Genomic DNA, 16,034 nt, shown 5'->3' with positions numbered 1-16,034 from the left:
TGAAGCGACTTAGCAGATATAACACAGGGAAATATATTCAATTTCTTATAATAACCTATAATAGAAAAAAATATATAGAAGACTATATATATGTCTAACTGAATTACTTTGTTGTACACCTGAAACATTGCAAATTAACTATACTTCAGTAAAAAAAAATAGTGATCTCTGTTTTACACTTAAATTGTTATTAAATTGCTTCTCTTTATGATAAACTTGCTTTTTGTGACTCATACTTTTTCAAGTCAGTTAAAAACACTTAGATATTTTATCCAAGTTAACAGGTTAAATAACAGTGATCATTTACTAATATAATTCTTTTAATGACTTTTCTCTCTGTTTCCTTTAATGTTGGCAGATATAATGAGAGTTTTGATGACTATCATCATGTAATTCTATCAATTTAATGTATCTTTGTTAATCTGTTTTATAGGTCCCTTTAGATGGAATATAATATAGCAGAAGCATTTTCATCAAAAGGATTAATGCCTGCATTATCATTTCTGCAATAAAACAGAAAGCTAAGTGGTGGAGGCCACAGACACCTCAAACCTGGATTCCACAATTCTACATTAAGTGCTGGAGTTTTTATTACTCTGCTGTAGGAAAGCTTTTGCCAATGCTTACAAGGAACTGTTTATCCCTGCTGCTCTGGGTCCTGTTTGATGGAGGTCTCCTAACACCACTTCAACCCCAGCCACAGCAGACTTTAGCCACAGAACCAAGAGAGAATGTTATCCACCTACCACGACAGCAATCACATTTCCACCGAGTTAAACGTGGCTGGGTATGGAATCAATTTTTTGTGCTGGAGGAATACATGGGCTCCGAGCCTCAGTATGTGGGAAAGGTAATGACGTATTTCTTTTGCCAACAACTTGATAGCAAGGGGGCTTATGCATTGTGTATTGTGTATGGATGTTTTGCACAGGAGTTGAACAAACCAGTGAGTAGAACACTGGAATTGAAATCAAGAGACCTGGTTTCTCTTCCTGACTCAATGACCCGGGTAAGCTTTGGAATATCATTTCATCCCTCTTTGCTTCAAGTCTCCTTGGTTATTTTAATGAAGTTAGTATATATTATAATCCTATTTTTGACATTATTAGCCAAAGTCATGAAGTTAATATGTGTAAATGTAGCTAAAAGTGTTGGCCATACCCCTTCTGGAATTGTTTACCAGCAAGAAACACAGGAAAAAATCAGGAGGTATAAGTATTCTAAATTGTTCATATCTTTGAATGACCAGAATACCTATATTTCCCTCCCCTTAAAAAATAGGACATACCATTTAGATTATGGTTCTGGTGTACAGATGGTCCCAGATTTACAGTGGTTTGACTTAAGATATTTTTAACTTTACAATGTTGCAAAAGCAATATGCATGCTGTACCTATACAGCCAATCTGCTTTTCACTTTTACTACAGGATTCAATAAACTACACGAGATAGTCAGCACTTGATTATAAAATAGGCTTTGTGCTAGATGATTTCCTGACTGTTGGTTAATGTAAGTGTTTTGAGAATGTTTAAGTCTGTCAGACTAAGTAATGATATTCAGTAGGATAAGTGTATTAAATGCATTTCAACTTAACAATGGTTTCAATTGACAATGGCTTTATTGGGATGTAGCTCTGGTCTAAGTTGAGGAAGATCTATATTTGATTTGGTTTGCTTATTCTTTAAAGTAATTCCTTTATTATAGGTTATTTATTTATTTATTAGTTTTTGAATGTGCTGGGTCTTCACTGCTGCATGCAGACTTTGGTTGCAGCAACTGGGGACTAGTCTATCGTTATGGTTCGCTGCTAATCGTTGCGGCATCTCTTGTTGTGGAGCATGAGTTCTAGGGCACATGGGTTCAGTAATTGCAGCTACATGGGCTTAGTTGCCTTGTGGCATGTGGGAATTTTCTGGACCAGGGATCAAACCAGAGTTCCCTGTATTGTCTAGTAGATTCTCAATCACTGGACCACCAGGAAGCCCTCTTTATTATAGGTTTTGTAAGATATTTATAAAGGTGTTTATGGCCAAAGTAATAAATGTTGGAACCCAAATATACACACATCAATCTCAATACAATATGCAAATTTTAATCTCGTAGTTTAAGAAAAATTTTTTTTTTTTTCACAAAATAGCAACTATGTGTTTCAACAGATTTATGCTTTACTGCTATTATTCTTACATCAACTTTGGAGCCATATCTATCATAGACCTTATCAATGACACCAGAATCTTTTTCAGGAAAATGCATATTTTATTTAGTTTCATTTTGCTAATTCCAGGGTTGTTTTTTTTTTTTATTTTCTAAAAGATTTTGCTATGGTTTTAATAAAAAAAATATTTATGCTTGAAGAGAGTTTAAAATAAATCTAAAGCAGAAATAGAAAACCACAGTCAAAATAGTATTAGGAAACTGATATAATAGATTATGTCTCTGGAATATTAAAGTCCCTAGAGATTTGTGAAAATCTAAACTAATGAGAAACATGATGAGTCTTATGATTCTAATGCTGGCTTAAATGAAACAAATTTATTTAAGAGCTAAATTCTTTGCCCTATGATTTTAGAGTTTACCTCTTGGAAATATATTTTTAAAATATTGAATAATATAATGAAGAAGGTCTTCAACTAGAACTTTTGTTGAAAATGAACACATAGGTTGCCCTCATGTTACCAAACACTGTGATTGATGCACAGTGGGGCTGAACAAACTAAAATGTTAACATTTGGAGCAAAGAAAGTTTTATTGCAGGGCCATGCAAGGAGACAGGTGGCTTGTTCCCAAAGAAACCTGAACTCCTGAAAGTTTCAGCAAAGCACTTTTAAAGGCAAGGTGAGGGAAGGGAGGGTGTGGTTAGTTGTAAAATTCTTGGTGTAGGAATCCTTTGTCCTTGCAGGTGTCCACATAGGTAAGGTCAAGAGGTTCCTGTAAACCTCCAAGACAAATGTTATTCTCTGTTCTGCAAGTTTTTATCTCTATATGAAAGGATTCTTAAAGGCCAAGGTCTTGAAAATGGGCTATGGTGTATATTTCAGGTATAGGCATTATTCTTTTGCAAATGGCTCAGAGACAGTATGACTAAGTATAAGCAACAAAGCACAAAGATTAAAAAAAAAAAGATCTAATATGGAGTCAGATTTGTTCTTCACAAATGCACTAGGGTATATGGGGCCCTATGATGCTTTTGAAATGTGGTGTTGGAGAAGACTTTTGAGAGTCCCTTGAACTGCAAGGAGGTCCAACCAGTCCATCCTAAAGGAGGTCAGTCCTGAGTGTTCATTGGAAGCACTAATGTTGAAGCTGAAACTCCAACACTTTGGCCACCTGATGTGAACAGCTGACTCATTTGAAAAGACCCTGATGCTGGGAAAGATTAAAGGTGGGAGGAGAAGGGGACGACAGAGAATGAGATGGTTGGATGGCATCACTGACTCAATGGACATGAGTTTGGGTAAACTCTCAGAGGTGGTGATGGACAGGGAGGCCTGGCGTGCTACAATCCATGGGGTTACAAAGAGCTGGACATGACTGAGCAACTGAACTGAACTGATATAGGGCCCTGAGCAAATATTTTCTGTTGGGTACCTATCTATATATAAAATATGATTCACATCAAATTAATCTTTGAGTACCATTCTCACAGTCCAAATTTTAGTGATCTTGCAAATGGAGAGGAAGCATACCTCTAGAGCTTTTGTCTCCTGGGTGTCAGTTATGTCAACTCTGCTTGTGATGGAAGCTGGACATCACATTGAGGTTCCTGGCAAATGTCTGCCGAGAAGCCATTCTGACTTTAATTAAAGCAGATCCTTAGCCTTTACTTGCCAGAATTTGAGGTAAGAATGTTAACATTTTGTTGAAATTTTAATGAAATTGACTTTTAATCTATCCTAGCTAGAGTAGAATTTCACTCCCAGTGGACATGATTAAAAAGATCTAGGAACTACTTATAGAAGTTTTGTTTGATACTCTTGAATTCTATTTTTATAACTGATAGGAGAGTATGGAATTCATAAATCATTTAAGAGATGAATCAGTATTTATAAATAGATTAGCAAAGAATAGGTCTAAGATCTAATCCATTATGAAATTAAAACATTATTTTCATAGATGCATGGCTCCCCATTTGTAAAATATAATGAAAACTTATGGTTCTCAGGCAATGTATGTTTCTAATGCAAATGAAAAAACAGTTTCCAAGATTTCCTTTCCATGTGGAAACTAATTAAAGTTTAATTAACTCTGTCTTGATGATTCTAGATATGGGAATAGTAATATGATAACATTGGGGCCAATTCAAGCCATTATATGTAAGTGTGTAAACATGTATAAATATATTTGTACTCCTGGTTTTTCTAGAAGGCTTTGAGACAGTTCACGGTAAAACAAAGTGCTATAGATAATATAGAATTCTGTGTTATAGGAAAAGGAAAATGCACGAGTGCCAATCACAATAGTCAACTGAACCATTATAATTGAGATTTAGATTTAATGTATATTTCTTTGCAGCAAGAACATACATAATGTATTGTTCAGTTGCTAAGTCATATCTGACTCTTTAAGGCCCCATGGACGATAGCACTCCAAGCTCCTCTGTCCATGGGGATTTCCAGGCAAGAATACTGGAGTGGGTTGCCGTTTCCTTCTCCATGGGATCTTCCTGGACCAGGGGTCAAACCTGTGCCTCCTGCATTGACAGGTGGATTCTTTACCACTGAGCAACCAGGGAAGCCCCCAAACATGGAAATTCCACTTACTGAGAGAAAAAAAAAGGTTTCCCTACCTTCAACTTTAAGAGAATTTCTTCCTGTAGAAATTAATGAGGAAGGAGTGAGTGGCTTAATGGATATTAGACTCAACAACTGTTATATTTAATATTTAAAAGGATCAGATGTTATTGTTGACGCCCTTTCAAGAAAGACCAAACTGTGGCATTGCTTATAATGACTATGATTTAATACACGAATAAATCCCAAGGTTGTCCAGAAGTAAAACCAATACTTTTTTCAAATAGACATTTTGTATTTGCTACAACACCTGGATATGTGTAAAATACCATATTGCAGAGCAACACAGAAACTAATTTGACAAGCAAACATGTTTAACACATGTATTACTTATAGCTCAAAGTCACCTCAAAAAAGTATCATTAAAGGAACACACAGATGTGCCTGCCCATACACACACACACACACACAAACACACACACACACACACATACACACATGAGTAAATTGCTTATACCATCAAATATAACTGGGTGCCTTTGTCTCAATTCAGAAGAACTTGTTAGCAGAAATTCTTAAAATTAAAGTATTTAATATGGCATATGGCATAAAGATTCAATATTGTAGTATATCTAATCCTTAATTTGAGAGGCATTTAGTCAACATATTTCTAATTGAGAATGCATTATCATTTCAGAAAGTGTTAAGCCTTGTGGGAGTAAAGTATGAATGTCTTTAGATTGCAGCTATAACAGATAAGCTTTATTGAGTGTCTTAGGGCACTATTTTAATTTCTTTACTTACATAAATTCATGTAATCTTCACAACAGCACTATCAGGACAATTATTGGTAGCTCCATTTTGCTTATCAGGAAACTGAGGCACAGGAAAATTAAATAATTCCGCATGGCCCAATACCCAATAAATACTGAAACTTGGATTTTAAGTTAGGTAAAGCAGGTAGTTCAGGTCCATGGCACCAGAAAATATCACATTTTATTATCATACAAGCATCTTAGGAACTAAAAATAATTTTAATACTCTGTCAAAAGTACTATGACAAAGATCCTATTAAGAGTTGTAGAGACAAAAGAAGGTCTATGACTATGCCTAAAAGAAAAATTCAAGAAAAGGTTCACAGTTGATGAAGTACCTGAGATGAATCTTGAAAAATGTCTTTGTTTTTAGGAAGAGATAGTCTGAAGAAACGTTTTTATAAGCACTCAGGCTTGAAAGTGCAAGGTGAGCCTCAATAACTATATTTCAAATAATCAGAGAGTGTGAAATCAACGTTTCAGAGTAGGTTTGGAAAGTTTCAGAGTAGGTTAAATAGAGGAAGTACAGAGGCTCAAGTCTGATGTCAAGATTAATAATACTTATTCTTTTATTTAATTTTTTTAAAATTGAGATATAGTTGACAAAGAACAGCAGTTCACAGTGTACAACATAGTGTTTTGCTATTGTATACACTGTGAAATGATCTCCCCAATAAGTCTAGTTAACATCTATCATTATGCATAGTTACATTTTTTTCTTGTGATGAGAACTTTTAAGATTTACTCCCCTAGCAACCTTCAAATATGCAATACAGTACTATGAACTGCAATCACTATGCTGAACATTGCAGTACTACTTGTTCTTAAAGGTGTCAGTATCCACAAAGTGTCTTGGTTGAAGATGCACCTGGAAGAAACTGCAGTTCTAGAATGATCACTCAGTGATCCATTTAAAGGACACAATGGAGACCCCAAAACAGACATGGAGATAGGAAACATATGTAGGGGAAGGTTATAGGAGAATTGCCTAGGGAGTAACAAAGGAAAAGGAATATTAAATTTGATCATTTAGAAGGTAGATAGATAATAAAATTTCAAGATCCGTTGTTCAAGAGAATATGGAGGATGAGACCAAAAAAAAAAAAAAATTAGTGGACAATCACATGTAGAGAATGAGAGGGAAAAAGAAAACAAAATGATGCAGATTTCTGACTTCTGTTTTGCTACTATCCTGTATAGATTTGGTTCTAGAGTGAGAAATAAAAGGATCATTCTTATATATTATATATCCAGAGTTGCTTAGAAGTACCCAGGTGAAGTATCTCATGATTGTTTAGATACATGAACCTAGAGTTTACAAGAGAGGCCTATGGTAGAGATACAGGATCAGGAGATTGATATACGGATGGTAGTCAAAATCACATAAGTGGTAACCACATAAAGTGGTAATGAGCTAGGAAAAGTTACAGAGAAAACATGAGAACCCTGATTTTTAACTGCAAAGCAGATGAAGAATAGATCAATTTAATGAATAAGAAGTAAAAGACAAAGAGAGTTATGGGAAATATAGCTAAAAAAGTTTTTTTAAGAATAACAAGTGACAATGCCAAATTCTACAGATCAAATGAAACAATGACTGGAACACTTCTACTGATTTTGTCAGATAGTGAATCAGAAGTAACTGTAGTCAAAATGATTTTCATCATTTTCTCTAGAGTTTGAAGAAGGGAAAAAAGAATGAGTCTAGCCTGTAGATGCCATTTCAAAAGTATAGGTGAAAAAGATTCTTCTGTGCTGGTTTGATCTGATAGAGATTCTATTAGTGTTTTCCAGAGAAGCAAAACCAACAAGATGTATATATATGATTTAAGGGAAACATCTTTTAAGTGGTAAAACTAACCAGCGGTGTGCAATTCTCTTCATCAGCAAAAAACTGTTAAAGAGGAGGAAAAAGAGTAGGTGACTGTACCAATTCATTATTGCAGGGTTTTTTTTTTTTTGGAGGGGATCATTGTGATGGAATAGAGAGAAGAGTACTGAAAAGACAACTAAGAGAAACCAAGATGAATCTACAAACACTAAAGTTCCAAAGAGATGTACCTATAAAAATATATGCTTTGTAATATACATAAATACCTCAGAGATATTGTGGGTTCAGTTCTAGATCACAGCAGTGAAACAGACACTGCAATCAAGTGAACCACACGCATCTTTTTTGGTTTCCCAAAGCACACAATGTTAGTTTGCACTATGCATAAATCTATCATGTACAGTAGAATTATATTTAAAATAACAATGTGCATACTTTAATTAAAAAATACTTTCTTGCTAAAAGATGCCAACTGACCATTATCTGAGCCTTCAGCAAGTCGTAGTAGTACTATCAAAATCACTGATCATAGATTACCATAAAAATATAATAACAAAAAAGTCTTAAAATTGGGAGAATTACCAAAATGTAACCCAGTGGCAGGAAATGGGCAAATATGTTGGAAAAATGGCACTGATAGACTTACTGGAGCAGAGATGCATAAACCTTCAGTTTGAACAAAGTGTACTATCTGAGAAGTGTAATAATGTGAAATGCAATAAACAAGATATGCTGTGTGTGTTCATATGTATATATGTATGTGTATAAATACACATGCACAAAAAGTCAAGGCTGTGGCAATAGAGTTTTATTTATTTTTTTTTTTTAGAGTTTTAAAATTTAAAATTTTATTTATTTATTTTTAAATAAATACAAGTAGAATTTGGTTTTGAATTAGTAAAGAAAAGATAAAGAAAAAATAGAAATAGTATGATAGTGTATTAAAGTAGTTATAATTGCATTGAAAAAATAATTTGTCTATCTTGAAAGTCTTCCAAACTAACACAGTATAATGATGCTATTTAACTCATGTATATATCCCTTTGTATTCAATAATAATGGAAGTTAATCACAAAGTTATACTAAGATATTTAAAAGTTGTTTTTATGGCTCAACATCTATGTATCTTTTCTATTTCCTTCTCTTTTCTTCTTTCTTTTCTTCTTCCCTTCTTCCCTCTCTTCCTCTATTTGTTTCCTCTCTCTGTTCCTCTCTTTGTTTCTTCCTCATTTGTGAGTCATGTAGCTTTCAGTTCAGTTCAGTCACTCAGTCACGTTCGACTTTTTGAGACCCCATGGACTGCAGCACGCCAGGCTTCACTGTCCATCATCAACTCCAGGAGCTTATGCAAACTCATGTCCATCAAGTTGATTATGTAATCCAACGATCTCACCCTCTGTCATTCCCTTCTCCACCTGCCTTCATCTTTCCCAGCATCAGGATATTTTCCAATGAGTAAGTTTTTCATATCAGGTAGCCAATGTATTGGAGTTTCAACTTCAGCATCAGTCCTTCCAATGAATATTTAGGACTGATTTCCCTCAGGATTGACTGATTTAATCTCCTTGCTGTCCAAGGGACTCTCAAGAGTCTTCTTCAACGCCACAGTTCAAAGCATCAGTTCGTCAGCACTCAGATTTCTTTGTAGCCCAACTCGAACAACCATACATGACTACTAGAAAAACCATAGCTTTGACTAGATGGACTTTTGTTTGCAAAGTAATGTCTCTCCTTCTTAATATGCTCTCTAGGTTGGTCATAGCTTTTCTTGCAAGGATCAAGCGTTTTTTAATTTCATGGCTGAAGTTACCATCTGCAGTGATTTTGGAGCCTCAGAAATAAAGTATCTCACTGTTTCCATTGTTTCCCCATCTACTTTCCATGAAGTGCTGGGACTGTATGCCATGATCTTAGTTTTCTGAATGTTGAGTTTTAAGCCAACTTTTTCACTCTCCTCTTCACTTTCATCAAGAGGCTTTTTAGTTCTTCGCTTTCTGCCATAAGGGTGGTGTCATCCATATATCTGAGGTTATTGATATTTCTCCTGGCAATCTTGATTCCAGCCTGTGGTTCATCCAGCATTTTGCATGATGTACTGTGCATATAAGTTAAATAAGCAAGGTGACAATATCCAGCCTTGATGTATTCCTTTCCCAATTTGGAACCAGTCCATTGTTCCATGTTCAGTTCTGTTACTTCTTGACCTGCATCTGTATGCAGGTAGGTGGTTAGATATTCCCACCTCTAGAATAATTTTCCACAGTTTGTTGTGATCCACACTGTGAAAGGCTTTGGCATAGTCAATAAAGCAGAAATAGATATTTCTCTGGAACTCTCTTGCTTTTTTGATGATCCATCAGATGTTGGCAATTTGAACTTTGGTTCCTCTGCCTTTTTTAAATCCAGCTTGAACATCTGGAAATTCTTGGTTCACATATTGTTGGAGTCTAGTTTGGAGAATTTTGAGCATTACTTTGGTAATGTGTGAGATGAATGCAATTGTGCGGTAGTTTGAACACTATTTGACACTGCCTTTCTTTGGGATTGGAATGAAAACTGACCTTTTCCAGTCCTATGGCCACTGCTGAGTTTTCCAAAGTTGCTGGCATATTCAGTGCAGCAGTTTAAAACCATTATCTTTTAGGATTTGAAGAAGCTCAACTGGAATTCCATCACCTCCACTAGCTTTGCTCATAGTGATGCTTCCTAAGGGCCACTTGACTTCATATTCCAGGATGTCTGGCTCTAGGTGAGTGATCACACCATTGTAGTTATCTGGGTCAAGAAGATCTTTTTTGTATAATTTTTCTGCGTATTCTTGCCACTTCTTCTTAATATCTTATGCTTCTGTTAGGTCCATACCATTTCTGGCCTTTATTGTGCCCATCTTTGTATGAAATATTCCCTTGGTATCTCTAATTTTCTTAAGGAGATCTCTAGTCTTTCTCATTCTATTGTTTTCATCTATTTCTTTGCATTGATCACTGAGGAAGGCTTTCTTATCTCTCCTTGCAATTCTTTGGAACACTGCATTCAGATGGGTATGTATGGATTTCCTTTCTCCTTTGCCTTTAGCTTGTCTTCTTTTCTCAGGTATTTGTATGGACTCCTCAGACAACCATTTTGCCTTTTTGCATTTCTTTTTCTTGGGGATGTTCTTGATCACTGGCTCCTATACAATGTCATAAACCTCCATCCATAGTTCTTCAGGCACTCTATCAGATCTAATCCCTTGAATCTATTTGTCACTTCTACTGTATAATCGTAAGGAGTCATACCTGTATGGTCTAGTGGTTTTCCCCACTTTCTTCAATTGAACTCTGAAGTTTGCAAAAAGTTCATGATCTGAGCCACAGTCAGCCTCCAGTCTTGTTTTTTGCTGACTTTGTAGAGCTTCTCCATCTTTGGCTGCAAAGAATATAATCGATCTGATATCAGTATTGACCATCTGGTGATGTCCATGTGTAGAGTCTTGCCTTGAGTTGTTGGGAAAGGGTATTTGTTATGACCAGTTCATTCTCTTGGCAAAACTCTGTTAGCTTTTGCCTTGCTTCGTTCTGTACTCCAATGCCAAATTTGCCTATTACTCCAGTTATCTCTTGACTTCCTACTTTTGCATTCCAGTCCCCTATGATGAAAAGGACATCTGGTTTTTTTGTTTTGTTTTGTTTTGTTTTGTTTTGTTTTTTGTATTAGTTCTAGAAGATCCTTGTAGGTCTTCATAAAGTGAAAGAAAGAAAGTGAAGTCACTCAGTCATGTCCAACTCTTTGAGACCCAATGGACTGTAGCCCACCAGGCTCCTCTGTCCATGGGATTTTCCAGGCAAGAATACTGGAGTGGGTTGCCATTTCCTTCTCCAGGGGATCTTCCCAACCCAGGGATCGAACCCGGGTCTCCTGCATTGCAGATAGACACTTTACCATCTGAGCCACCAGGGTAGCCATAAGTCTTCATAGAATCATTCATCTTTCAGTTCTTCAGCATTATTGGTTGGGGCACAGACTTGGATTACCATGATATTGAATGGTTTGCCTTGGAAATGAACAAAGATCATTCTGTCGTTTTTGAGATTGCACCCAAGTACTGAATTTCAGACCTTTTGTTGACTATGAGGGCCACTCCATTTCTTCTAAGGGATTCTTGCACACAGGAGTAGATATAATGGTCATCTGAAATATAGTTTTGGATTAATTATAGCTTTGAAGAATTGGATAATTTGGAGAAATTTTGGATGAATAGTAGTTTTGGAGAAGCCCATGATGTAGTTTTCATGGTTCAATTTACTTCTAAAGTTTGAGCTTTCAAAATCAGAGTCATTTCTGCTCATTTGAAATTCAAGGTTCCTCACACCAGCTCAATCTTCATACTTGAGAGACTTTTGCAATATATTCAAGTGTCCTAAATTAAAGTCTTGTTTCTAATCCATTCTACTGTCAAATGGATTGACCTTGCTGCTAATCAAAGCATCTTTAGCTACCTGCTCTTTCTGTAGCAAAACATCAGAGGAAACCATTAGGTAAGTCTGATATTTTATTATACATCTTTATTCTTAAATATATCCCTGAGTTTTATAGTCTCTCTCAATACATGAAATTGTCATTGAAATAGTCATTTTGGTGTATGATTAGATAGCAATACATCTAAAAGGACAATTGCTGCTAAAACAGAGGTTGAACAAACTGTCAGCCCTCATTGTATGTGAGTTCTTCTCTCCCCTTTACAATTTATTTCATGTTTCTAGCATGCTAGTTGTTTCATAATAGCTGTGCCATAAGGTTTAATGGGTTTATTTTAATTGAATTGGCAGGACCTTGAAAGAAAGTCAACTATCTTTAAATCAATATATGAATCATTTAACAAAAAAACATTTCAAAAATATGAGTAACATTAACACTCTGTTTTTTTTCTCCTCCTCTCTTTTCCTCTCCTCCTCCTACTTTTTTTTTTTTTTAACCTTACCCCTAATTATCTTTCAGTCCTTCCTTTCCTTTTAACCATTTCTCTGCATTATTTAGGGGTTTGCCTGACTGGTTACTTAAAAACTAAGATGAAGAGTTAGTTTTGATTCTAATTTTTAGGTCTTATAATAATTATCCATATGAAAGTGCTTAAGTACACATGTCAATCCACATGACTAAAAGCACAGCAGAATATCATATACCCAGATTAGATTTTCACCAGAAATAGCCCAGATGCATTTGTCACAAAATTAACAGTACAATCCGTTGTGTGTATTTATTTATATGTGTTTGCTGTGTGTGTTTCCAAATGTTTTTAGTATATCAATTAATCAAAACAAAACAAACATTAGTTGGATTCTTTGGAAAACCGTGCTATCTGTGGGCTAAACATTGATGAACCACTGTGATCGTGGTGTTTTGGTCCTTGGGTCCAACTTTTGAGACCTCATGGACTATAGCCAGCCAGGCTCCTCTGTCCCTGGGATTTCCCAGGCAAGAATACTTGAGTGGGTTGCCATTTCCTTCTCCAGAGGATCTTCCTTATCCAGGGATCAAACCTGGGTCTCCTGCATTGCAGGCTCATACTTTACTGAACCAACAGGGAAACAACGAACCACCACTCGCATGTTATAGCTATTAAGATATTAAGATGTTAAGATATGGGACCGAGTGGAATGATTAGAGAAGTGCCCTGAGAAAGAGCACCTGAATGAAAAGATAACAGAAAAAGAAGGTATGGAATGACCTGAATAATAAAGATTTCAAATATAATGTTCTCATCTTCTAACAACATTGCATTTATGAATTTATACCACTCTAACCACGTTTGTAATATAGAGGGGTTCTTTTGTATATTTTAAACATAGCAGATATGTGAGAAAAATTCCTTTCTCGGCTCTGAAAACAATCGAAACCGCTGTCATAGGAGGTACTATCTATATATGTTTCGTTGTTCGTAAGGAGCAGCATCATCTAATGCTGCTGACATTTAATCAATGCAACTAATATATAAAATTACTTTTATGAAAGCATATGTTTTCTGCTCCTGGACTTTCTCATAAAGATTGCATATATGAGATTTCCTATATATCATGTAGCGGTGTAACCACTATAGACTTTTAATGTTCACTCATTCTCTGTATTTAAGAATGCTGCTGTGCTGTTGCTGTTGTCCTTGGTTTCTGTCAACTATTGGGAGTGGCTAGTCTTCCACAGTTTCATGAATGCTGGAAGAAAACACGAGATGTTTGGAGCAGAGGAAAGGGAGATTTTCACTCATAGCACAGCAGGCAACTAGAGTATTAGCATCTTTGAATCAGTTCCCATGGCCTCAGGTAGCAGTGGGCAAAGTGGGTAGTTCAGGTGGATGCCAGCACATGCAGTGGGTTGCATCACTAGAGGAACCCTGATAATTCCTGCTCTTTTTTGGGGAAGGAGACATTATAGTTATTTTATTGCATTGCAAGCATTATTGCACTTTGCTTCAGAAGAAGACAATATGTCTCAACTTTTCAAAGTTGCAGCTATATAAATTTCTTGAAAATACAGTCTTGAGGAAATGCTTTCTGCATAAGACGTAGGAACAAAAGAGAATGGGGGATCTTTCAATGTGATATAGTATGTTGATTCACTAAAGCAATAACATGTAATGCACACGCGTGCTCAGTCACAGTTGTCGTCGACTCTTTGAGACTCCACTGACTGTAGCCCGCCAGGCTCCTCTGTCCATGGAATAGTCCACACAAGAGTGCTGGAGTGGGTTGTCATTTCCTCCTAGAGGGGATCTTCCAAACCCAGGGGTCAAACCCATGTTGCTTGAATCTCCTGCATTGGCAGGTAGATTCTTTACCATTGCACTAACAAGTAATGTAATGACTTTCAGTAAAGTTACAAACAATTTAAATACTTTCTTCTGCCAGCTAACTGAATTGTTTTGTCAGTGGTCCAGTGATAGCTCTCTTTCTCTCTCTCTTTCATTCTCTTTCTTTTTATGCAACATAAAAATAAATCTTATTCACTTCCATTTTGAAATTTTGACTTAGAATTCAAACCGTAAAGGAGGAGTGGAACTGAATGTAAGAAGAAATGTCCCAAATCTGCTTCTGATTCTTAGTGATGTTGGTCTACACAACTAAATTCTCAATAAGATAACTTTTTCTATATACATACTTATTTTTTATCTTCAGCTCAGTTCAGTTCAGTTCATTTCATTCACTCAGTCGTGTCCGACTCTTTGCGACCCCATGAATCGCAGCACGCCAGGCCTCCACTGTCCATCACCAACTCCCGGGGTTTACTCAAACTCATGTCCATCGAGTCGGTGATGCCATCCAGCCATCTCATCCTCTGTCGTCCCCTTCTCCTCCTGCCCCCAATCCCACCCAGCATCAGGGTCTTTTCCAATGAGTCAACTCTTCGCATGAGGTGGCCAAAAGTATTGGAGTTTCAGTTTTAGCATCATTCCTTCCAAAGAACACCCAGGACTGATCTCATTTAGAATGGACTGGTTGGATCTCCTTGCAGTTCAAGGGACTCTCAAGAGTCTTCTCCAACACCACAGTCCAAAAGCATCTTCGGCACTCTTATCTTTCAGCCACTGGGTATGAATAATTGTTTAAAATATAACTTCCTCATAATTATATAAATAGTCTCACTCCTTGATTAAAGTTACTTTTCTATCATAAATGGTGACTTATTATAATAAGGAATGAATGGTTCATATAGAATTACATTTCTCTTGATTTTACAAAGTATTCAGTGATATTTAATTTTGAAATAACCTGTGATAGTTTGAGATTATTTATGGGATTTTATGATACTTTCAGCCAGCTATTTTAAAGGATACAAGGTTGTAAATCAAAATGTTTTCAAAGTGATAGGCATTAAAATAGGGCAATGATATTTTCTCATAATATAAAAGGTTCTAAAGGCAATTCTCTGTTGAGTAGACTTATAAACTAAACAATAAATTGGGAGCTTTGACAAGATGGAGTCATAGTTATGCTGGCCATGTCAACTACTATTGCAAATACATTTCAAATAGCAACTTTTGAGGCCATTTTAAACAGTGTTGTAGCTTTAAAGAAAACACAAGAAAAACTGCACTTTGAAAATAAAGCCAGGCAATAAGAAATGGTTGAAAACATAACCCATCAGTAATTTTTCACTTCAGATAAAACATTTTGAGCATCAAATAGGAAAATATTTAAATTATTTTTATTATGCATTAAATTATTGTGATCAAGAAATTCCTTAAAATGTTTCTTTTGCTTGATAGCTATATACAAATTAGAACACTGAATGCTTTCTCAAGTCTATAGCTGCATTCATATATACCAAAGAAATACATGGAAACTAGTAAAAGCTTAATTTCTAACAAATAATTGAAGAAAATATGTTTAATTAAACACTCAGAGCTTCTTAATTCATTTAAAGCCTAGCTTTAAAATTATTCTGAAAATGAAAGTGAAACCAAAAATAATATAAATATAACCCTTTCTTTCTTCTCTTTCTTTTTTTCCCCTGCTTCCCTTCCTTCCTTCCTTAGCAAAGATCTTAAGAGAACAAAGGGAGAAATTTAAGGGAAAACTAGAAGCTAATCTAACAAATAAAAACATTAAATATATGTACAAAGATGCACTAGACTTCTTTTCAGATAGTATCATTGAAGACTTCCCCAAATCCATACATATATT

At 35.7% G+C, this 16,034-nt stretch overlaps 1 protein-coding gene across 3 annotated transcripts in view; it reads left to right on the top strand.

Annotated features, from left to right (window-relative positions):
- Positions 1-538: 538 nt before the first annotated feature.
- CDH12 (cadherin 12) overlaps positions 539-16,034 on the top strand; it is a 326,182-nt gene continuing 310,686 nt past the window's right edge. For all 3 annotated transcript variants that reach the window (XM_040262493.1, XM_040262491.1, XM_040262494.1), the window contains exon 1: positions 539-850. In XM_040262493.1, the coding sequence (XP_040118427.1) occupies positions 620-850 (231 nt within the window). In that variant the 5' untranslated portion in view covers positions 539-619. The remainder of the gene's footprint in view (positions 851-16,034) is intronic.

The sequence above is a fragment of the Oryx dammah genome, unplaced genomic scaffold (assembly GCF_014754425.2).
Source record: "Oryx dammah isolate SB20612 unplaced genomic scaffold, SCBI_Odam_1.1 HiC_scaffold_20, whole genome shotgun sequence".
Classification (NCBI taxonomy): domain Eukaryota; kingdom Metazoa; phylum Chordata; class Mammalia; order Artiodactyla; family Bovidae; genus Oryx; species Oryx dammah.
This window is presented reverse-complemented; position numbering and strand designations above follow the sequence as displayed.